The 22,479-nt window shown below is 38.6% G+C and overlaps 3 protein-coding genes across 4 annotated transcripts in view; all 3 read right to left on the bottom strand.

The window, feature by feature from the left end:
* iars1 (isoleucyl-tRNA synthetase 1) overlaps positions 1-16,544 on the bottom strand; it is a 44,509-nt gene extending 27,965 nt beyond the window's left edge. Inside the window, exons 1-13 of the mRNA XM_069535157.1 lie at positions 16,414-16,544; positions 14,893-15,020; positions 14,185-14,341; positions 13,967-14,086; positions 13,478-13,560; positions 12,888-13,005; positions 12,566-12,713; positions 9,119-9,206; positions 8,775-8,835; positions 8,474-8,569; positions 7,044-7,166; positions 2,635-2,726; positions 1,378-1,476 (exon numbers count right to left, since the gene is read on the bottom strand). Coding sequence (XP_069391258.1) covers positions 1,378-1,476; positions 2,635-2,726; positions 7,044-7,166; positions 8,474-8,569; positions 8,775-8,835; positions 9,119-9,206; positions 12,566-12,713; positions 12,888-13,005; positions 13,478-13,560; positions 13,967-14,086; positions 14,185-14,341; positions 14,893-15,011 — 1,304 coding nt within the window. The 5' untranslated portion in view covers positions 15,012-15,020; positions 16,414-16,544. The remainder of the gene's footprint in view (positions 1-1,377; positions 1,477-2,634; positions 2,727-7,043; positions 7,167-8,473; positions 8,570-8,774; positions 8,836-9,118; positions 9,207-12,565; positions 12,714-12,887; positions 13,006-13,477; positions 13,561-13,966; positions 14,087-14,184; positions 14,342-14,892; positions 15,021-16,413) is intronic.
* On the bottom strand, positions 4,094-6,993 carry LOC109635498 (vimentin-like). Its single transcript, XM_020096689.2, has one exon. It carries the CDS (start codon positions 6,218-6,220, stop codon positions 5,084-5,086), a length of 1,137 nt encoding a protein of 378 aa, XP_019952248.1. The 5' UTR covers positions 6,221-6,993; the 3' UTR covers positions 4,094-5,083.
* A 1,948-nt stretch (positions 16,545-18,492) lies between the features above and the next one.
* rpl29 (ribosomal protein L29) lies at positions 18,493-22,021 on the bottom strand. Of its 2 annotated transcripts, none has more exons than XM_020096690.2 (4): positions 21,921-22,021; positions 21,434-21,488; positions 20,810-20,874; positions 18,493-18,645 (listed from the first exon to the last, which is right to left on the bottom strand). In XM_020096690.2, the coding sequence occupies exons 2-4, from the start codon at positions 21,468-21,470 to the stop codon at positions 18,544-18,546; spliced, it is 204 nt and encodes a 67-aa protein (XP_019952249.1). In that variant the 5' UTR covers positions 21,471-21,488; positions 21,921-22,021; the 3' UTR covers positions 18,493-18,543. The 2 variants fall into 2 exon arrangements, with proteins under 2 accessions (XP_019952249.1, XP_019952250.2); XM_020096691.2 differs by having other exon boundaries at positions 21,798-21,929.
* Between the last annotated feature and the right edge of the window lie 458 nt (positions 22,022-22,479).

Genomic DNA, 22,479 nt, shown 5'->3' with positions numbered 1-22,479 from the left:
AACCTCGTACAGAGGTGCTGAACTCTGCAAGGATTATACTTTTATGAAGATGCTGATGAGTTGGCAACTCTCGCTGAAAGACTGAATTTTCTTGGGAGTAAAACTCAAGAGTGAAGCTGGGATCTCATCAAAAAGAGAAAAATAATCTTTTAAATCTAAGCCTAATAAAAAGCTGCATAGGAGCATCACAAGAGGGAAATGTGTATATAGCAGCTACATGTTACAGAACATTACAATGAATTGACAGAGATTCTTTAGACACATATAATAAAAAGATTTGTCTTTCTAATTATCTTCTATGAAAGCAGTTTGTGAGGAAACGGATGACCTTCTGTAAATGTTATTTGTTTCACTTAGGAACAAATACAGGAAGTGACTCCAGATGTCCTGGCTGCCATTAACGGTTCATGGGCAACAGGAAATAAATCTGAGAGTGGAAACTGGAATGTTTCTGCATCCCAGACCTTAAACTGGGGTGTCCATACTAAGAGACTTCTCACATGCCATCCAACTTCTTAATTGTCCCCTAAGGCACAAACATACATATGGACGTGGTTGTCCTAAATAATAGACTCAATTCCCAGTGTATTAGGTGCCCTTTGCTAAAGCTGAAATTCAACTGGATGGTCCATTTATTTTAATGGTGCTGTTCAGCTTTTCACAAATTACATTCTAACCATAGTTTTTCTTGAAGAATAATAAAATCTTGAGGTAGCTTCTGGTGCCGGACTGCTGTATTGGACTGCATTAGTTTGAGCTAGATGCAACTGAGTGTATATAACACAACTACCCCTTATATCAGGAATTTAGCCTTTAAAGTAGTGTGTGTGTTTGTGTCGCTTTCCATGTACATGTGTGTCTGTGCGTCTTCACCTTCCTAGCGGCTAGTCATTCATCTCAGGTTGACAGTCCCATTACCAGAGGCAGCTACTGTGGCTGAGAAAAAGAGCACTGGGAACACCAGGGGTAATACCACTTAGCAAAAGCCATCATGCTGACACTTACTTTCCCTCCACTCTGCCATTACAATTAGAATTATGCTAAAGTTTTCTATATAATACCAGTCCCATGTGCATTATAATAATGCCAGGCTTGATGAGAAATGAAGAGAAGTCACTTCAACAAGTCTTATTTTAAATCTAATCTTGTCATTTAAAATGATTATACCCAGGAGTGGATGCCCTGCAGACAGAGGACCATGACTGAGACAAACAACTTGATGTAGTAGCACAGAGTCGAGACTGTAATTGTTTTGGGACTGTGACTTCTGTCTGTCTTCACTGATATTTTACACCACTTGTTTAGCAAGTAGCTCATGGCTCCCACTTGACTACTGTCAGTACTGCTGGTTACCACAGCTTTCAGAGAACAGCTCACCAGTAGCATTTTCCATTGTTGTCGAGGAGTTTGTCCACCATGTGCTCCACCCGGACAAACCAGCTGGGGACGGCTTTGTAGATCAGGGGGGTGTCAGACCTGGAAGTACAAAAACACATTTAATAACATATAAGGATGCAACACAAAGACTTTAACTGGTAAAAAACAATATTGCAATATTTTGCATTTGTGATTGAAATTTGAACTAATAACTCAAGCTATTCTTTTTTGGGATAATATGCATCATAAGAAAGTGGATTCAGAGGGAAAATGGTCCAAGAGGGATTGAAATACAGTGCACGTTCACATACTAAGTGAAAATAATTGTGATAAAGTGATTTTTTTTTTTTGCAATTATATTCACTTGGTTGACTGCTCAAAGTTTTTCCATCTCAACCATGAGCTGTGGTCCTTGAAAACCTTTTTTTCCAATCTGCTTCATTCAAACTGTTCTTGTTTTACTTTGAAAATCAGGGTACTTCAACAACACACAAGGCTCTACCAGTGGTTTTGGTGCTTACATGAGAGATTTCAGTTTTTGTGAAAGCTCCTCTCCCGAGTTAAAAGGGGGTGGAAAGTATGTAAAAGAAGTATGTATGTAAAGTAAGTATGTAAAAGATGATTTTACATACATAATTTTGTGGACCAATACTTTAGCACAAGACTTCAGCATAACAACATGTGACAAGTAAAGGTGTCTGAATAATTTCTGATTACACTATAGGTCTGCTAGTGGCTAAGGGAGCATATCTCTGCATTCTTACTGAGGTTAATTAATCCGTCTCAGGTCAGCCTGCTGCAGCTCAAAGAAGGAGAGTGAATTAGTCGACTGAATAGTACATTTGTGTCAGTTCTGGTCTGCTGGTCCCTGGTAGTTACCATAAGCTAAAGTGGGACCTGGAGAGGTTGAAATTGGCTGCCAAATCTGTAAACAAGACAAATACACTAACATTTATGTAAATGTCAATGATAGTAAGCTGACCTTTGCTAGACCAGGTGGGGAAAACTGAATCCCAGTGGGGTGGTCAGAAGAGTTGAATGTGAAAAAAGCTAAACCAGATGGTGTATGTATGGGCAAATGTCGGTTGGTTACAACTGGATTCTCAGCAACTTGATCAATTAACACTGCTGTATACATCATTTGGTGCTGAAAATACATTGGTAAAAGTAAGAGCTAATAAGTCATGAGGAAGACCACGAGGTAATTAAGATGAAAATATTTGCTTAAATCTTTATGAAATTCTCTGTTTGTCTCACCTCCAGCAGAAGGGGTAACTATGCTTGAAATTGCTGGCATTGACGAGACGGCCCTCCTCCTTCAGCCACTTGATGATGTTCTTGTCAGCGTCCTAGTAAAAAAAAAAAAAAACCCAGAAGATGTAAATACTCTTTGCAAAATGCAGGTTCTAAGAGTGACTTCATGACTTTGTGTTTTACTGTCCATTGCGAGGTCCTAAAATGTGCCACGTTGCACCAGTAACCACACCCAAATGTTGTGTCACCCACAGGTTCACCTGTACATCACTGAAGCACGGTGTAATTTTAAATCGCCGGCCGTCAGCAAAATCAAGATTTTCAGCAGCTGCTCAATTGGTCTTTAGAAACATTTAAATGTTCTTATTTATGTATTTTTAATGCCAAACTGAAAACAAATTATGAAAGGTGAATTGAATACAAAAAAACATTAAGACAATCTAAACAAAAAAACTGAAATAATAAAAGTTATGTATTTGCAGCTGTGTTTTAATTGGCTGTTATATCTGATCTGAAACTAAATCAAAGCATGTCTTTTGCATATCTGCATATTCATTTCTTGTTTTTTGTCCTCTCTTTAAGGAGAAAAATGAAAATTACATGGTTAACACTCAACATTTATCCTTCTATACCTCTGAAAGCCTCTGAACAAACAATGGCTATGCTCTCTTGAAGAAATTTCAAGGTCACGCTCTGTTTCTACAGCTATGATAAATATCTCTATGCTGTTTATGGCATACAATCTAAAATGCAATCAGTCCAGACTTATCACACACTCTTTCATCTCCCTCCAACCAAGCCCACAATGCCATTCAAAGAAGCTCATAAATATGACTTTCCTGCCTGGTGCTGGGCAAACTGTTGGTTATGACCTCTATGTAGAGAAGTGTTAAACTTTTTCAGGCTGAACAAATGTTGTTGTGTCCTGAGCCAAGCTCATTAAAACATGAAAATACACTCATTTGAACTTCACCTGCATCCCACTGACAGCATAACCCTCTTTCACCATCTGGCCAATTTAGGGTTACTTGATACGTCACCAAATTACTCACATGTATTTAGGAAAGATTTTGAATCTGTTTGTCATCAGGAATAATTAATCAGCAGAGTTACTGATTCCAAAACATCCAATTTACTCATATTTAGTCATTTCTACTACCCCAGCTACATTACCAAATCCAGCTTGCATGATTATATAAATATAATTATCATATAGAAAACTAAGGCTGGATTTATGTGACTATTCTATATCTTAGTGGCAAATTCACTTTAATTATTTTACTTACATGATAAAGCAAAAAGCAAACTACTAAAAAAACTGGTTTTATGTTTTTGCAGTTTCAGATGACAGTAAAATTGTTAGAGAGATAATATAGAGAACAGGTGGAAAATATAAGTAATCACAGGAAGAGACAAGTAATAAGATAAAGAAAGTCACACAGGAAAAAAGAAAAACACTTCATTATTTGTATGCACTCACTTCAATCTTTATTAGGAACCAGTTGGTCAACATTAGTGTAAATGATCAATAGTTGTGTCTTTAAAACATTTGAAATTATCTGGGGCTATTTGTCCTGCTGTGTTTGGGCTGAGATTGTGACACATCCAGGCAGAACAGGAGTATTTCATTGTGAGGGTGGTGAGATCAAAACGTTGATCACAAGAAGCACTGATGGCAATAAATTGAAAAACTTCAGCAAAGGGTGGTGACAAAACAGGGGTGTGCGTGGGCAGGAATAGGAGCAGGAGTAAAGAAAATAAGTAGAATGAAGAAGAGAGGCCCGAAACATTTGAGTGAGAGGCAGTGAATGGAGGAAAAAAATTGCAGTACCAAGGACTGGAATGCAGGCGAACGCGTAGATGCTTAAAAACAATGGGGTCAGGGTGTGGGAAAGTAAATGATTGGGTTAAGGAGGCCTGGGTATTAAACCTCAAAACATTTCTGGTATTGAGAGAAATGTGCCTTTGACACCAGAATATCCAGAAATGTCAAGTACAGTAAGGTGGCATCAAGTTTCTGCTGAGATTAATTATCTTATCGTTTTTGTTATTTTGCCTCTTTTTTCCGATCAATCCTGATCAAAATCTTGGGAACACATTGCAAATTATATCTGATATTTCCCTCAGTTTTTATTGGGGGTTATTTCTGCCAATTTTAGACAATTAGGAAAATATGACATGTTTAATGTCTAGTGTTGGCTTTATTTGTTGAAATTTGGATAAAATTTTAAGATAAGCACCATTTTAGTAGCCATTCTGAAACTTAGATGTCAGCAGTGGTAGTGAAAGGTTTTAAATAATACCCAGCCATCCTCATGAGGACAGTGAGACAGGGACAGAATGGCTAAGAAAGGAAAGAATTTAGAGTCTTTGACTAAACTGAGAGAGAATCTCTTCACTCCACGATGCTCTGCCGCTGCTTCAGACCTCCTGCTCCTCTTACCCTGGACATTCAGACATCTTTGGCAATCCCGAGCCTCTGCTCCTCGCCTTCCAGCAGCTTCCTGTATGTGGCGATCTCTGCATCCAGCTTGAGCTTAATGTGCAGCAGTTCTTGATAATCTTGGAGATACTTGGTCATCTCTAGCTTGGTTTCGCAGAGCTGGGCCTCCAATTGAGCGATGATAACCTCTAGGCCTCCCACTTTATCGATGTGGGCCATCTCCATATCCTCAAGCTGTTGCTCCAGAGCAGCGTTGCGAGCCCTCAGCCCATCGATCTGGTTCTGCAGGTCTGTCACTTGGTTGTGGAAAACTGAGATCTCGTCTTTCATGGTCTTCATCTGGTCTTCATGTTTGCCAGCGTGCTCCTTGAGGGTGTCAAACTTGCTCTTGTACCATTTCTCAGCTTCCTGGACATTGCGGGCAGCGACGGACTCGATCTCTGCACGCATGTTGCGCAGGTAGGCTGCCAGGTCAGGACGATCGCCATCGAGTTCAGCAGTGATCTTTGCGTCCTCTATTTGCTTCATGAGGTCAGCCACCTCTTCATCGTGCAGCTTCTTGAGAAACTCTATCTCAGCCACCAGTTGTTCGATGCGCCTCTCCAGCTCAGCCTTCTGCAGTGTTGCGTTGTCAACGTCCTGGCGAAACTCCCTAAGAATCATTTCGGCCTCTTCTTTAAGTGCCAGCTCCTCCTCCAGCTTTAGTCTCCATACTTCAACCTCTTCTTCAATGTAGCCTCTCTCAATATCAGCGGCTCCCTTCTCATTAGTCAGGGACTCAATCAGCTCTCGCACCTCTTTAAACTTGAGCTCATATTCTTCCCCGATGCCTGTGGGGCCTCCTTTGTAGCGGTTCTGCAGGGACGCCAGCTCAGCGTGGAGAGCAGCATTTCTCTGCTCAAGTGCCTGGACCTTTTCGATGTATCCTGCAAACTTGACGTTGAGTTCCTGCATCTCCTCTTTCTCATTGGCATGCTGCTGGTGTATCTCTGTACCCAACTCGATGGCAGTGCCACGATATCCTGAGCGTCCACGACTGTCGTACGAGGATCCACGGCACCGGGATGGCGAAGGGCTCTGAACCCTTACTCTGCTGCCAGAGCCGCTAACTTGCAGGCTCTTCTGGGTGTACGATGCGGCTCTCATTTTGTGTAAATATTGTTTTGTTTCCAGTTAACTGCTCTCTCCGCTTCTCTTTGCGTAGCCCACGTTGCAACTGACGATCCCTCAGATCAACTCTGGGTTTTATGCGGCAAATAGGAATGTCTCAGACAGCCTTGAAATTCACGCTTGGTTTTAACATATTTCAAAAGTGGATTATGACAGACTTTAGATGAACTGTGGCAGCACACTCTTTATTAGCTGACGCTGTACTGTTAGTGGGCAGGCGGGTTGAGTCCACTCCCTGGCCTTTGTACCAGGATGTGAAATAGTGATCAGATCATGTATGGCTGCTATATTTCACTCACTATCCACTTAGAAGGGTCATGAATTTGGGTGTGACAAGCACCCAGTGCACCAGTAAACAGTGACAATATGCTTTGGAAGCAAGTTTTCCTGCACAGTGTTGTGAAGCTGATCTGAAGTGGTTTCCCTGAACTCCCTCAGGATCACCAAGTCGAGCAGCTAAGGAATTATATTAGATTACATTTGGAAAATCATAATAAATATTTCACATTCTCATTTCAGTTACTCAAAAACCTAATTCTAAAAAGCAGAAAGAAAGGGCACATTTCTGTGCAGAGTGACAGACTCATTTTAAAAAGATGCACTTGCCAGATATAAACAGAGGAAATGGGGAGGAATCGGAGAGCGAGTACCTAGAATGCGGAAAATTAAATGGTGAATTACACCAGCTTCCAATACTGCTTAGGAATTCATCCTGCATATCGTACCAGTGGTTTCTAGGAGTAGAATGCCTGAAATGTCTTCCTCCCTAATCTACATGCATGTCTTGTGTGTCACTCACTTTGACATACTGTCCCGCAAAGTCAGTGACCTCTGACGTGAAGCAGCCCGAGGCATCCACAGGGCAGATAGGAGCCTGGTCCCTCTGGATGATGTTGTATTCAGTGCACACCCTGTAATCATCCTACAGAGACAATAACACATCATTTAGATAGAGTTTGATGAACGTTAAAGGATAATTCAATACAAACTCAACTGCAACAATCTATGTACTGTGGATGAATTGCATTCTACAGAATGTATCATCTAATTTTGAATTTGATACTACCGGTACATTTCAAAGTATTTCCATTTATTTACATAAGATTCTCCAAATGATGACATTAAATGGAGGATAAGCAAATATAAAACATAATTTGCTCCAACTAGTTAAAAGATATGTAAACACACTGAATTCCTTGTTGAGCTGGACTCTTTTTGCAGTGTTGAAACAACTACCACTGGTATGTGACAGCTCTGCATGAAAGATCTAAGTACTGTCCAGCTGTAAATGTATTTCGTATTCAAACACCCTGTCAGAGATCTAAGATGGATCGTTCACAGGGTCATTAGACATCTATTCATAACAATGTGTAGTTCAATGAATTTCAGTTCGGTGCATTTCTTCTCACTCTCTTTAGAGCACATGCAAATGCATTTGTGCGATCACTAAATAACAGACTCGACAATAAACACCAAAGTGGTACAGATCAATATAAAATATTTCATAAAATACACATTAATCAGCGTAATCTAGAGTAAACTAAAAAAAATTGAGTACACAAAGAATCACAGCAACCAGAGGTTTAAATTGTAAAATATGAGACACAAGATTCTCCAAATATAAAAAGATGAAAAATATATATATATATGAACATGTCTCAACTTTCACCTTCAGTTTTGAATCAACACAATATTTAATGACTGTTCAATGTTACGATCCTGAACAAATCATATTTTGGGTTTTTGGGTCTTGGTCTTGATTAGAAATCCTGATTACAAGGCTTATGCCCAAAATCCTGAGAAACTGTCAAAGTACATCAATTATTCATTAGCAACTAGAATTTTATCATCAACAACAATAACAGAAATACTTGGAAAAGACATGTTAGGATGTGCTAATTCACTGCTTTGTGCCCTTTTTGGAACAATACAGTTATTGTTGTGATAAATCTTGTGAGTTACAAAAAATGCAAGAAATACTCTGGTTCATGCTCTGGTGATGGGAGAATTTCCTTTTTTTTTTTTTCAGTTTCCTATGATTGTAAATTGAATATCTTTAGTTTTCTTTGGTTTACCTTGAGAACTGTGATGGACATTTTTATGATTAATTAATTTGTCAAAAGGTAATTGCAGTACAGTAGTTATAGACAATACATAACATTATGTAACACAACGTTTTCTGTATTTGCAACAAAAGGAAAAAAACAGTTTAAAAACAAGAACACTCACAGCTCCAAAGTAAGGTGCCTGGTGTACCACTCCTGTACCCTCCTCCTCCTTGACGTAGTTATCGGTCACCACCTGGAACGCTCCCTTCTCCCCACACTGAAGTGACGATGAAGAGAATCGGATGAAAGTGGGCAAGTGGTGAAGACGCCAATAAGGAACAGCAGCAGATTAAGGTTTGGGAAATGTGAACAGAGATGTCGATGTGTGAACAGACAGATTAATAAAGTAGGACACGGTTTGGCTTCATTTGACAAATGTGGACAGGTTTATGCGACAAACATAAAACACAGACACGACAAACCTTGGCAAAGTACTGGAAGAGAGGCTTGTATTTTTTCCCTTTAAGAGTCTTGCCAGGAAATCTGAAAAACACACAAAACACATTGAAAATGTTTGTTTCAATATTCATACATTTTCCCACCTTCCACACACTGACAAACTTGCGAACTGACACCAACCAACACAGATACAAAACATGTTTGGCAGATCCTGTCGTACAACTGGAAATTAATAAGCTTTGCCGTTATTGCATATTTACAGAGTCGATTTAGGTTCAGTTAACAGTAACTGTAGTATTTTGTCAATCCCAAATAAGGTTGCTCAAAAGATTTGATGAAAGGTATCTATAGTGTCCTATTTACTCACTTGTCCAGCAGCGTGTACTCGCTCTCTGACTTAAACAGAGCTCCGAGCCTGGCCTCCATCATGATGTAGGTCTTGTCTGTGGTGTTATCTGTGGGATGAACAGTAACAAAGATATTCATGTATTTTGCAAAGCCTTCATATGAACTTACAAAATGTGATGGAATACAAATTGGGTCTTGAGAAGTCTTAAAAAATTCTAATTGGGTTGGATGATTTCTTCTTAAATGTCAAGTATTCCTACATGTATGTGCAAAGACAAGAAATATCTCCATTCATTTTAAGTCAAGCTCTGGAAACATGCAAAAAAAAAAACTGATCAGCACTGAATATTTTCTGTTAGATATACAATATCTGAACCATCATAGACCCAGACAGTGTCTGTCAGTAAGGATCTGATGATCGACTGTATCAAACGCTGAGCAAAGATCCAACAGAACTAAAATTGAAATGTCATCAGTGTCAGCTTACATAAAAATATCATTTAGCATCTATCTGGACTTATTATCAATCCAAGTCTCCTTATATCAAATACTGTACCACACCAGTTAAAATAAGCTTTCATTTGCCCTCTTTAAAATATGCTGAATTATTGATCTTACAGTACATTCACAGATTTGAGGCCAAAGGGAATCAGGGCATAGTAATGGTGAAAGTACATAAAACATTTTTACTAAATGGCACAAAGGGAACATTTCAATACCAAAATAGACCTTTTATATATATATATCTATATATATATATAACAGATATAACTGGCAGATAAATATAGAAGAAGGTCAAGAGATTAACACAAAACTCTCAGGAGCTGTTTCTATTTTTCTCCCTTTTTCTTTTTGGTGCAATTTCCAAACCTCACACTGTGCATAGTGGAGTGGGAGCAAAGATACTGATGATCGATATGATGTGAATTGATTTTTGCACCCTGGTCATTTTTTAAAGTAGGTTACCCAAATAACCCCTGCAGAGTGAATTATGTTTATTGAGCTGAATTTCATGTATGATAAACAGCAGCTCATCAGACCTGAATGTGTTGCTTCATAATAAGACAGTCAGTCAAGGTCAGGTAGTAGCAGCCTATCATGCAGCTACAAGCGCTCGACTGAAGCTGGGCTAAATAAATGCAGTGCTGTTAAAAAGATGCCACCTCATATAGGATAATAACTGTCAAACTAAGCCTTCCGGGAAAAATTAAGGAATGGGGATTTTAGGACAAACAGAGGAGAGGTTGAGAAGAGCAGGAACGACAGTTGTGAAGAGGGCAAGAAAAAAAACAAATGGCCTGAGCCAGTGAGACACAAAAAGAGAGCGAGGGAGGCAGCTTCAATGAAAGATGTTTCTTCCCCTCCATGGTGTAACAAATGACTGCACAGCTCAGAGCCGCCGCTGCTGACAGCCCCAAACTCAAACAGCGACAAAGGCAGCGAGCGAGGAAAAGACACAAAAGACACAGATAGAGAGAAAGAGAGAGAGGGAAAATAAGAGCAGCGAAGGACAAAAACAGGTGAATGTGGAGGCAAAGAGAGCGATAAGAAAATGAGCGAAAAATTAGGATGAAGATGGAGTGAGAGGGGACGGGAGATAAAAAGAGACTGAGATGATACAGAAAAAAATTCATTGGTATTCTAAGGCGGTCTCCCATGCAGCACAGAGCGGAGGGTGCTCTTAGAATTAACGACTATGCTTCAACAGTGCCCCCTTCAGGATCAGAGAGGATAGGACGAACTTTTATGAATCTAGGTCAACCCACCAGTTTTTCTCATAGGGAACCAAAAGCTACAACAGGAGGGCGACAGGAAAAACAGTAGCCACCTCTCTAGAGTGTTTCTTTTATATTTAAACATGGACAACACTTTTTTAGTGACCTGATTTGAGCTTCTTCCACATTTCCCAGTTCTGAAATACACACAAATGCACATGACGAGCACCATATTATCAGATCAGGTTATAACAAGTGTCACAGTAAGAAAAATAGGTTTCAGTAATAAATGTAATGGAACCGATTTCATTAGCTGGTTCATTTTGAATAACTATTTGTGTGGGTAAAATAATGTATCATTGATTTGAGAAAATGATTGGCCCTCTTGCTGATTAATAGATTATAAAAAAAGTTGGTTTCCATCAATTTTCTATTAATGAAGTCAACAAAAATCTCAAACAGTTTTATCACAAATTGAATTTTACAACCTTCATGCAGGTGGGAGTTAGAATTAGTTCTTGACCCTTAAATGTATAAATTCTCTTAAATATATAATTTACATTTGCTGCAGCTTAATATTTTACATTTGCTTTAAAATTGTATTTGGTTGTTGTACGGACAATCTTGGTAATAAAGATTATAGACAATGTACTTGTCTCTTCAAATTGAAAAAGCACTTCTTAGTGCAACTTACATATAGAGACTATCAGCATGGTTGATACACAGGTTATTTTATGGTCTTCTGTTAAAATCTGCCAGGTCATTTCAGGTGAGTGAGTCTAAATCGATTTGGAGGACAGATAAGGTTTTTGATTAACTTGTGCTTACGTTATTTATATCTTAGCATCAGATTAGTCATGAGGTATGTTGAGAGTCTGCATGGTTACAGATTAAAAACAACGCAAAAAACAAACCCAAGTCTTATTTCATCAGCCCACAAAGCCAAAAGCTTGAAAGTCCACCAACATATGGGAGAGAAATCCTTTCCTCTGGGCACAATTTGCCAAGGCAGCACTCCTCCTCTGCTAATTTGTTCTTGTTTGTTCTTTCTGAATAAAAACACCAATCAGCTGATACTGAGGTCCACAACGCTGAGCCCGCAGGGAAACAAGATTTCGAGTCAGGAAACTTTGTCCTCAGGCTAAAGCATTTGAACAACATCGTTCTACAAAACAACCAATCCTGGTAATTCAAGTAAACCTCACCACAAACATGTTTATCAGCAGGGGTGAGCAAGTTCTATTCTTTTTCCCGATGACTTGACGATAGAGCAGATGGGAACTACAATGTACAAAGGAAATGCATCAACTATTGAAATTCACACATAATTGTGGATGAAGGGGAAAAAGATCCAGGAAAACCTCAGAAAACAACAAATAAGAGACAGCAAAAGCCTTTTTCCAACATTTAATTCTAAATATAATTAACAGTAGCATTAGTCGGAAATTCAGTTTGATAGACACGCATCAGTGTATGTCAGCTCAAGTTAGTATAGGAGTAAGCTGATGTCTCATATAATAACTGAGAAAGCAATAGCCAATATTACATTATTCATCCATCCATATTCTATACCTCTCATCCTTAAAGGGTTGCAGCAGGGTTGGAGCCAGTTACTACATCATATTATATATAGATATATATATATATTAAATATATTATTATTAAGATACTATATGTAATATGCTGCATATAGTAAGTTTGTTGTATGAAGAGAACAAGACATAACACTTGTGTAAAGTTCTGTCTCTCACCTTTGACTTTAACATATATGAACTCTGGGTTGACACAGAGAGCCAGGTTGCTCGGCAGTGTCCAGGGTGTGGTAGTCCAGGCGATCATAGAAACGTCTGGAGACTCAACCAGCGGGAAGTTGACGATCACAGATGGATCCTGAACATCCTGCAGATAAAAAAGAAGGAACAGAAATTTGGTAAATTCCAATATTTTACAGGCAGGTTATCGACTCTCTCTGATCTCGTCACCTTCTCTGGAGGAAAATGACAGTGGATTCTGCTGTGCTACATTAAACAAGCTGCTATGTTGCAGCTGTGAGAGGATATCATTTCTGCCAACCTTGTAGTTCTGGTGGGACTCGAAGTTGGAGAGAGGGGTGTTGCAGGCAGTGGAGAATGGCATGACTTTGACACCTCGGTACACCAGACCCTTGTCATACAACTGCTTAAACACCCACCTGAATGAGTGAAATGAAACAATTAAAAGAAGGCACTGACAGTGTTTGCTGACTGCAAAACAAAATTCCTTTGGACTGCTTATTGTACTGAAGAACTAACAAAAGCTACTGTCGAAAGGTAAAAGTCCCTCCACAAACACTTTTCCTTGATAATGATTGAAAAAATCATGAAGTAATGTAAAGAAGGAACTCAACTGTGGTGCCAAGAGAATCTGACTACCAAAACTGAGGTTTATTCACTGGACACATTTGAGAGAGAACAACGATGTGTCAATTTAAATGCTGCTTTAATAGTGGGACGGCATTGACTCCTCTTCAGAGCAGCAACCAGCAACCAAAGTTTTGGATGGATTCTCAACTTTAATAATAACTTAAATCAAATAGCCTCTAAATTAAATTACACGTAATAAAATATAATACAAATAATGCATATTCAAAAAATATAAAATGGCACATTCTCTGACATGCTTACCAGACAGTCTCCATGAACCACGGGTAGAGAGTCTTGTAGTCATTTTTGAAGTCAATCCACCTGCCCATCCTCCTCACTGAAGTCTGGGATAATAAAATCAAAACAGTATAATGGTCATATGTCACAATTCTGTAGGACAACTCATTATACACTATTATTTGTAGGTCAGACCTTATGAGATATTAACTTATTTATATATAACTTAACTTATATATAAAACACCAAAGGTCTCCTCACACTATTGGAAGCACAAGGCCACTTCATTTGTTGTTCTTGTAACCTGAAGACATTTGGGTTTCAGTAGAATAAGTGAGAGTTTAGCTTTTTATTTGATTCGTTTTCGAGGGGACTTTATGTTGCAGAGATGAGATACACTTAGCCGCATTCTGTTTAAGAACGAGTTCAGTGCCCTGTTTTAAGTTTAAGACGTGTAATTTAACTGGCACGTAACAACCAAACTGGTTTCACAAGTGCGGTGTGTGTGCTCACCTCCCACTCGTTGGAGTATCTCATGACAATGTTCCTGCATTGCTTGTTGTACTCGGCGATGCCCATCTTGGCCACATCTTCAGGCCCTTTGATCCCCAAAGTCTTATCAATCTCATACTCCTACAAAAACACACAGGACATTGGACATAAATAGATCTGCATATCTTTACACAACTCTCTTCAAAATGAACCGATATTTAGGAAAGACAAACTCTTACCACAGGCAGGCCATGGCAATCCCAGCCAAAGCGCCGGTCCACATGGAAGCCGCTCTGGTGGGCAAAGCGAGTAACAATGTCCTTGATGGTGCCAGCTAGGATATGACCATAGTGGGGGAGACCCGTGGCAAAGGGAGGGCCGTCATAGAAGGTGTATCTGTTTGGGGGATAGGCAGGTATTGGTTCTATTCCATAACAAGTCTATTAGTATTAGTGATGGCCGATATGGGACCAAAGTTTCTCTTTGGTAATTCACTTCTGCTCTGTTTGCTACACAGTATGTCATCAGGAAATTTAGTCTTTTGTTTGCTATAAATGAAAATCATTTTGAAAAGGTGATCAATGTATAAATCTGATTGTGATTCTGATAGTGACTTTAAAAACATAACTATGCTTATTAATCAATTTAACTGGTTATAATAGGCCATGCATTTCTTGCTTTGCTTTTTTATACACTGACATTCACTATGATTGAATTCAGAAATGATGCAATGGAGTCTAAGAAAAACTGGTTAACCAGGAAATGCAACTTCTCAACATGGAAGTGAAACAGCTGAAATGGCATTCACTGTAAACAAGATTCAATGAGATGAGTATGTTGCCATTCTAAACCACAAAGTATTCACAGTAAAGTGCTTTAAGAGCTTCCAATGGGAATATTTTCTGCTTAGTAAGCTCATAATTACAAATCAAAACAGTTGGATTTACTTGGGCCTGTTCTTGGACTGCTTGAGGCATTCCTGGAAGCAGTCTTTGTCTTGCCAAAACTTCAGGATCTTCTCCTCCTCTGCAGGAAAGCTGATGGACACAGGGACTGGCTCCACCATGGTGTCCGTCTGAAAAGGAGAACAGACATAACTTAACAGGCTTGTGAAGGAGGAACACTTGATGAATCTTCTACAATGTTAATAGCCAATAAAATACTCATTATTAGCCCAATAGACAATTTTGCATCAGATATGTTGCTATGTCACAGTAGGTTCATTATAAATTATAATAATATTATAAAATGAATGATGGCTGAATTCCATTTAGGTGCTTCAGCTTCAGGATCGTGGTCTTTACATGCTGACTCGCCGCTGCACTGTCATACTGGGACACTTGAACTGAATAGAGCCATCGTTAATGTTGACACTGGGACAAAAGCCTGATTTAAACAAATGATTAAATCGCACTTTGACCACACATTCACTGTCCCACAATGCAACAAACAGGGAATCTTGAAGTCTTGAAAAGTCTTAAAATGTTATGACTACTTAATACAATAAGGCCGGGGTTTGTATTGAAATGCATTTAATTATATTTAAAAACCATCAAATAGGTTTAATTCAAACATCCATTACAGGATGTTTTCACTGTAAAAAAGGAAGCTTCTTAAGAAACAAAAGCCTTCTTTCCTTAATGTTAATATTGTTCATTTGATATGGTGTTGGCTATATTGTTATTTATATTGATCAAAAATGTATTATCTAAATATAATACACTGTGAAACTACTTGAATTGCTTTAACTGTACTTCCAGAACATTTTAACAATCCTTTAATAATACTGCTAACTGTGATATTTGTCACTACAATCATGATATGAAATGTTCACCCCTAAGCTCATCACCACTGGCAGATTTCAGCAAATCCTTGTGTTATTTTATGCCAATGTGACAGAGAAACAGGAATTCACTTGCATTGCATGAGATATTTACATTGTTTTAAACGAACATAAGGTTTAAGTCACGTTAGTTACATTAAACCTAAAATCAGATGACATGAATAGAAAGTATTGGTCTTTGTTGATAAGGGCTTCCACTGATTCTTTTTTTTTTATCTCATTCAAACCAGACTGTCACAACTTGTCAGTGCTTAGTAGTTTGACAGTAAAACACAGTCACCATTAGCATTTTGTGCACTAAAGTCAGTCCTGTCAGATTTATTATCTCCACGTCGAATTTCCAAATGTTAAAACTTTGCCCAAACTGGTTATTTAACTCCAGGAAAGTGACTTTTTTCGGGTTCGATCACAGGGATGACGCCTCCTTGTTGTTAGCTAGCAGGCTAAGCTAGCCGGTCAGCGGTTCAGTTAGAGTTAGCTTGTTGCTAAACGAGCAAAAGTTAGTTAAAGGCGTCACCTGTACACATATACGATACATAAGAAACCAGAGGAGTGTGAAGTGAGGCTGTTATTTAAAAACATCCATGCAGTAACGAGAGAATTCACAGTGAATGGAAACACTCACATGTTGTCTGCCACCGCCGAGACACGGGAAATGATGCAAGCTGGAGTCAGAGCCGGGGCGGAAGTGACGACTATACGCTCACTGATGTCCTCCGTCAAAATAAAATAAACCGAACCGCCACCTGTTCTCTTGTAACATTTAAACCAAGTGTGCATGTTCTACACACAACTTCTCATACTATGGCAATTTGAAAATAATCTATTTATCTTGTGCAAAAAACAACATCAAGATAAGATGATCCTTTATTCATTTATTATTCTCATGATGGGGAAATTTGCAGAATTACAGCAGGAAGAGTCAAAATAGGCATCAGCAAGTAATGAGTTACATGCAATAACTTAAGTGTATGGAATGTTTTCTTTTAAAATAGAGAGATTTAGAAAAATATGAATGTCATTAAACTAATACAGTGTAAAGACAGGAAATATATGTACAGTGTGAGAATAGGTACATTGAATGGATTGCACATGAACCGTTGATATTCCACAGACAGGTAATTCTAGCACAGTTAATATATAAAAGTTAAATGTTAAAATAATGATAACTTTATTTGCACTTATCTAAATAAGGTTACAAAGTGCTTCACACAAAAAATCCAAGGCAATGTGAAACCTCTAGCAGAACCAGAGTCAGTGTGGACAGTCATCTGCCTCAACTGGTTGTAGTGGATGCAGTCCATAAAGGTGGTGCACGTAATGTTTGATAGGAGCAGAGCTGGTTTTACAGTGTTACTGCTGCAGGAAAGAATGATCACCTTCAGACACTTGGACTGAATCATTCTGTTGCTGAAGGAGATGCCCAGTGCTGTGAAGGTGTCCTGCAGGGGGTGGGACTGTCACATTTCAGTTTTTAGTTTTTTATTAGTCATATGCAAGTTATCACAGGGACAACAGTGCCACGAAAGATGTAGGGCAAGAAGAAATCGATTAGCTCAGCAGTGTGATAGTTAAATTAAGATTAAGCAAAGTAGAAAGAGCTTACTATAAAAAACTAAAATGCTATACAAAATTATGTGACATAGAAAATAGAGTAGTTGTTAGAAAATGACTCCTTTATAAATGTCATGTCATCTGCATAGTAATTATACTGTTAGTACTCAATGAATCCTTATGTAGTGCACCTGTCTCAGCCCATAGCATAAAATATATATATTTTTTAATTATTGTTATGGAGATTTATATCTAATTATTTTAGCCTTGAGTTCAATTGTGATTAAGATATTGCATTATATAAAAAGTCTTCTGAATATTCTGCACCACTTATGTGTGAAAATGTAAGGAAAATGCCAATACCTCTAAATATAAGGTAGACCATTCGACTATACTAGCTTTAAATAAAAACGATATAATTAAATACACTTTATCAATGTCATCTAAAAGTTAACATTATGAATATAAAGAGGTTTTTTTATGGATTGCATTACTTTGTTAGTATTGTGGCTGCATTGTAGCTGTCTAGGGTTATGGCTGTTTAATTTTAACTTATTAAATATAAACTTATTAAATCTCACTGACAGTATTTTTTTAGGTATGTTAATTATGTCCCAGCAAGATTAATTAAATGGAAACTCCAGAGGAATACGGGAAACAAAGCTTCAATACAATCTCCTCAAATGAGGAACCTGGCAGTATTTTTGCTCATAATTTTAATTTCTATTTCACTGAATATAAAAGTTTGTGAATCATATTGTTTACCAATGAAATAATCTCTTCCCAATACATTACAAACATTAATTTAGCCACTTTGTTTTCAAGGCATTTTGCCTTCCCTTCAGGTGGCTAACAAAGCTGAAGAGAAGGCCTGCTCGAGGACCAAAGAGCCAAGATAATAAAAGCAGGAATTGAAACCCATAGAGTAACAATGTAGACAGACTGGGAGTTCAATGGTGGAGTGCCTATATTTTATCAGTAGATTGGTATGGCATAAATTGCAAAATTTGCAGATTTTAAAACAGCGTTCAACTTCACTGTTTTCATTTTTTTCGGCTGCAGTGTAAGTAGGTCACTCAACAACTCTACATTATCATGTTGTTCAATGTGTTCAGAGAAGCAGGAGACACAACAGAAACAACATTAGATGTTGGTTTGTTAACAAAGCATAGCTTTATTGTGATGGTGGAAACATAGCGGCTTATTTCTGCTGGGCTGCTGCTGCTGCTTTCCTTGCCGCCTTCATGCCCTTCTTGTTGTGTTTCTTGGCAAAGCGCATGTTCTTCAGGAACTTAGGGTCCACCTGCAACAAATAAAAAAAATTGAAATGAGTGAGCAGGCCTGGTGAGCATGAGGGTCACACATCTGAAAGCTGTGCAGTCACAAGGCTTTTTTTTTATTCTGACATAAACTTCCAATGAAATAAAGAAAGACATGTAGGGTCAAGGAGATGGAGATGAAAATGCAAATCAAACTTATTTACAGTAGTATTTAGATTAGATGTATACGGTTCTGGTTTCATTCAAAAAGTATGTGATTGTAACAGAACTTGTTTACTTGACTTATACAAATCGGAAGTGGCTGAAATGACAATGAAAACTAATCAAAAATCATAAGAGGAAAAACAGAGTATTGCTTATTAAAAAACTGTGAAATCTAGTGATTTCATCATGTGTGTAAAATAGCTGATGCAATGTATGCCAGTAGGATTCACCAAACCACAATATACCCTCAAAGAAGTTTGTCTAAAGCTAAAAAGTGGCGTCAACACTGACAACTCTGACCATAAAAGTAGAATTATTATCTGGGTACTTGTGAGAGAAGGGCAGGGTGAACTATTGTTTGCATGATAAAGAAAGTGTCCTGTGGCGTAAAAGTACAGTGGGTGTTGAGCAAAACTTAGCTTCATCCTTTGATACTGACAAGAAAATCTGCATTTCACCAAGCTCTGACGACTAGTTGCACCTTCTAAATCTGCTGGTTCAACATAAACAGCAACTGACAACAGGACCAGATCCAATGATACATTCGGAATTTTAAAATTCAGACTGCCGAAGTACCATGACATTCTCTAGCCTTAAGAAAACAGGGGGAAGGAATCTGTGGGCACTTCATGATTCATTTTCAATGTCAACAACTTGATGGTAAAACGATTATCAATGCATCAAAGAATTTTATTTCTATAGTTGATTCATTCTTTATCACTTTGAGACTAAACAATGCATTTTCACAAGCCTCATGATTTGTGCTTTAAAAAAGTATTTTAGACTGCTACTGTTGTTACAAGTGAGTTGTAATTTACAAAATAGTCTGTTGACTATATGACAGTGGTTCGAGCTCTCCACACTGATTTGACATTCAGTCAGTTCAGACTTGTGCTTCATCTTTATTCTTTACTGTATCAGCGTGGCCCCGTCTGACCAGAGCTCCTCTGCTCTTCTCTAATCCCTCACACTTAGAGATGATCTTTATAAGAGCCTGCTGAATCAATATTTATGTTCTAGGATAAACAGGACGTCGATTCTTCTGCAGCAAAGTTAAAAACTTTACTTCTGATTAGATTATTGTAAAAGTGAGTGCAGGTCACTGTAAGAGTGGAGGGAGGACACTCAGACAGGATACTGACATGGTAAAAGACAACCTGACCTTTACTGTGCGTCTGTCCTGACCCTGAAGCAGGGGTGGATATAATCATGCAGCGGCAGGACATTGCTAAAACAATGAATGTAGCGGAAAACATGAAGCGATTAGGTTTGGTCTCTTCATCAAAAAAAAAAGGATTAATTTCCAAATGATGAATCATAAACTCTGAAAACTGAGTCTGAAAATTTTAAGGCAATGTCCATTTACTTATTACGACACGATGAGTAGGTTGAATTCAATACAGCGGTGCTTACAGTCCTTTATTTGAAGAATTGTTCGACTGAAATTGAAAGACTTTAAGCTTCTAAAGCTTGTGCACACAACCAAGCCTGTTCTATCAATGTGCATCCATCCCAACGCTCCAACAAAACCCCAGCATGGAGGACCTTGAATAATTACAAGTGGGTGAAGACAAGACTTCCGATACCAGTTATATCACAATAAAAGTATTATAATTATGACTTCATGACAGCATTATGTGAACTTCCAAATTTGAATGACTAAAGTTCAAATCAAGATCTTACTTCAAGTGTCTACCTAAAGTACTTGGCTGGAAAACAAGGCAGACACAGCTGCCTCATGTCTGCCATCATCTGTTCAATGTTACTCTGCACGTTTAACTGATACTGGGATAAACTGCTAATACACAAGAACCAAGTCTAATCATACCACTGTCTTAACATCAACGTTAGACAGCCACTACTGCCACAACTCTTTTTATTCACCTTCCTCACCTATGATCTGTGAGCAGCAAGACTACAGACCTGCAAACAAATGTTTAAGGCTTCTTTCCATGTTAAAAACAGATCTTTGACAGTACATACCCCCTTCAGTGACTCATAGCGCTGGGATGTGGGCTTCTTGATGCCATTCCTGTGGGCTTTGCGAGCTGTGAAGAGCAAAGGAGAAATTAGAGTCTCAAAGTATATCCCTAAATATACACATATATATATACATATATATAACCCTAAATTTCCTTTGGGATTCGTAAAGTATCCATAAACCCATTCTTTTACCATTACACACCAAATAAGATACTTTGATTGGATATAGTGACGTGCATGCAAATAAAGGCTGAAACTGACTTCCTGTTAGAGCATTGACTATGATCTTTGACCATTACTCTGGGGATGCTTGGATTTTTCAGAGCTCATGACATGTTCACTAAAACATTCAGAAAGATACCTGAATACACTGCACTGATCAGAACTTGTATTACTGGTGAGCTGCCACGAACATGAACATGCATGTAACTTTGTATTATCTTCATTTCACTTTGCAAAAACGTTAAGTCATTTCTACTGTCTCATGTTGTGGCATGTAGGGCGACTGCAGGGTGAAGACTTTATTACAAAATAAAACTTGTACATGTGATAAATCTTGATTCTTTCAGTGATACATGAGAAATAAACGTCCATGTGCTTGAGCTTCACTGTGGCTCTACTTACACTGGTTGTGAGTTGTGTGGTTCTTTGACTTGGCCATTTCGACAACAGTTTTTTTCTGAAGACAGGAAGACAAACAGAGCATCTCAGTTAGCATCACTGGTATTTACTTGTCGCTTGTTTGGATTGATTCATATTCCTTCTCTTAAAACAATACACACATCTACGTTTGACAGATATTACTCGAAATAAACCAGCAGCTGTACACTGACGATATCAAAGTGTATTTCAAACTAAAAACACTATTTCTCCATAAGTAAACCCACAGTCTGTTTGCTAGCTAACGTGAAGCTAATGCTCTGCTAAGCGTTAGCATTACTACTAAGTGCTATTTCCTCTTTAATCGAGCGGCGCATGTAAACCATACAGATGTTAACACGTAGCCTGTGAAGTGCTTTATCAAAACCGGCAGCTGCTTCTGTGCGGACATGGAAAACACACGAGGATGAACGAAGATGTTAAGACTCAGTGAAGTAGGACATGAAGATACCTGCCACACGAACAGACGACAACCGGAAGAGAGAGAAACGCGCAGATCCCGGAGGAGAAGAAGAAGAAACGAGTCAAGGCGATGGAGTCTGTGAGAGGGATTTAATGACACCGCCCCCTGTCGGTGGATTCTGGAACGGCATGTGAGGATCCACAGTTGACCACTGGGTGTCGCTCTCTGCCTATGTGACCCCCCCCACCCTCAAAGAAATGTCTCATGGACCTTTCTGCAACACAAGACAGTTCAGCAGCATCACGTGACTGATGTGAACTTCCTCTGTCTGGAAGCACAGGGGTCAAATGTTCTCTCTCCTCCACTGGATGTTTTCTCTGTCTGAAGGAGGCATAACTGAGGTCAGGTGTGCATCGGTCATGGTCAGGGAAGAAGAGGAAGAAGAAGAGGCAGAAGAAGAGGAAGAAGAAGAAGAGGAAGAAGAGGCAGAAGAGGAAGAAGAAGAAGAGGAAGAAGAGGCAGATGCAGTGGAATGGCGGCAATGCAATAATAAATGGAACAAAGAAGAAGAAGAAGGCGGCGGCTATGGTCAAGGTTAAAGTTTTGG

The sequence above is a fragment of the Paralichthys olivaceus genome, chromosome 2 (assembly GCF_024713975.1).
Source record: "Paralichthys olivaceus isolate ysfri-2021 chromosome 2, ASM2471397v2, whole genome shotgun sequence".
Taxonomy (NCBI): Eukaryota; Metazoa; Chordata; class Actinopteri; order Pleuronectiformes; family Paralichthyidae; genus Paralichthys; species Paralichthys olivaceus.
The sequence above is the reverse complement of the archived record's forward strand: the minus strand, read 5'-3'. Positions and strand labels throughout refer to the sequence as shown.

Excerpts from the sequence above, each read along its gene's own strand:
- LOC109635498 (XM_020096689.2), bottom strand. The coding sequence starts at position 6,220 with ATGAGAGCCGCATCGTACACCCAGAAGAGCCTGCAAGTTAGCGGCTCT.
- rpl29 (XM_020096691.2), bottom strand. The coding sequence starts at position 21,860 with ATGTCCGCACAGAAGCAGCTGCCGGTTTTGATAAAGCACTTCACAGGC. Across the intron at positions 21,489-21,797 it reads CAGGCTACGTGTTAACATCT|AAAAAAACTGTTGTCGAAAT; the intron begins GTATGGTTTACA and ends TCCTGTCTTCAG. Across the intron at positions 20,875-21,433 it reads CCACACAACTCACAACCAGT|CTCGCAAAGCCCACAGGAAT; the intron begins GTAAGTAGAGCC and ends TGCTCTTCACAG.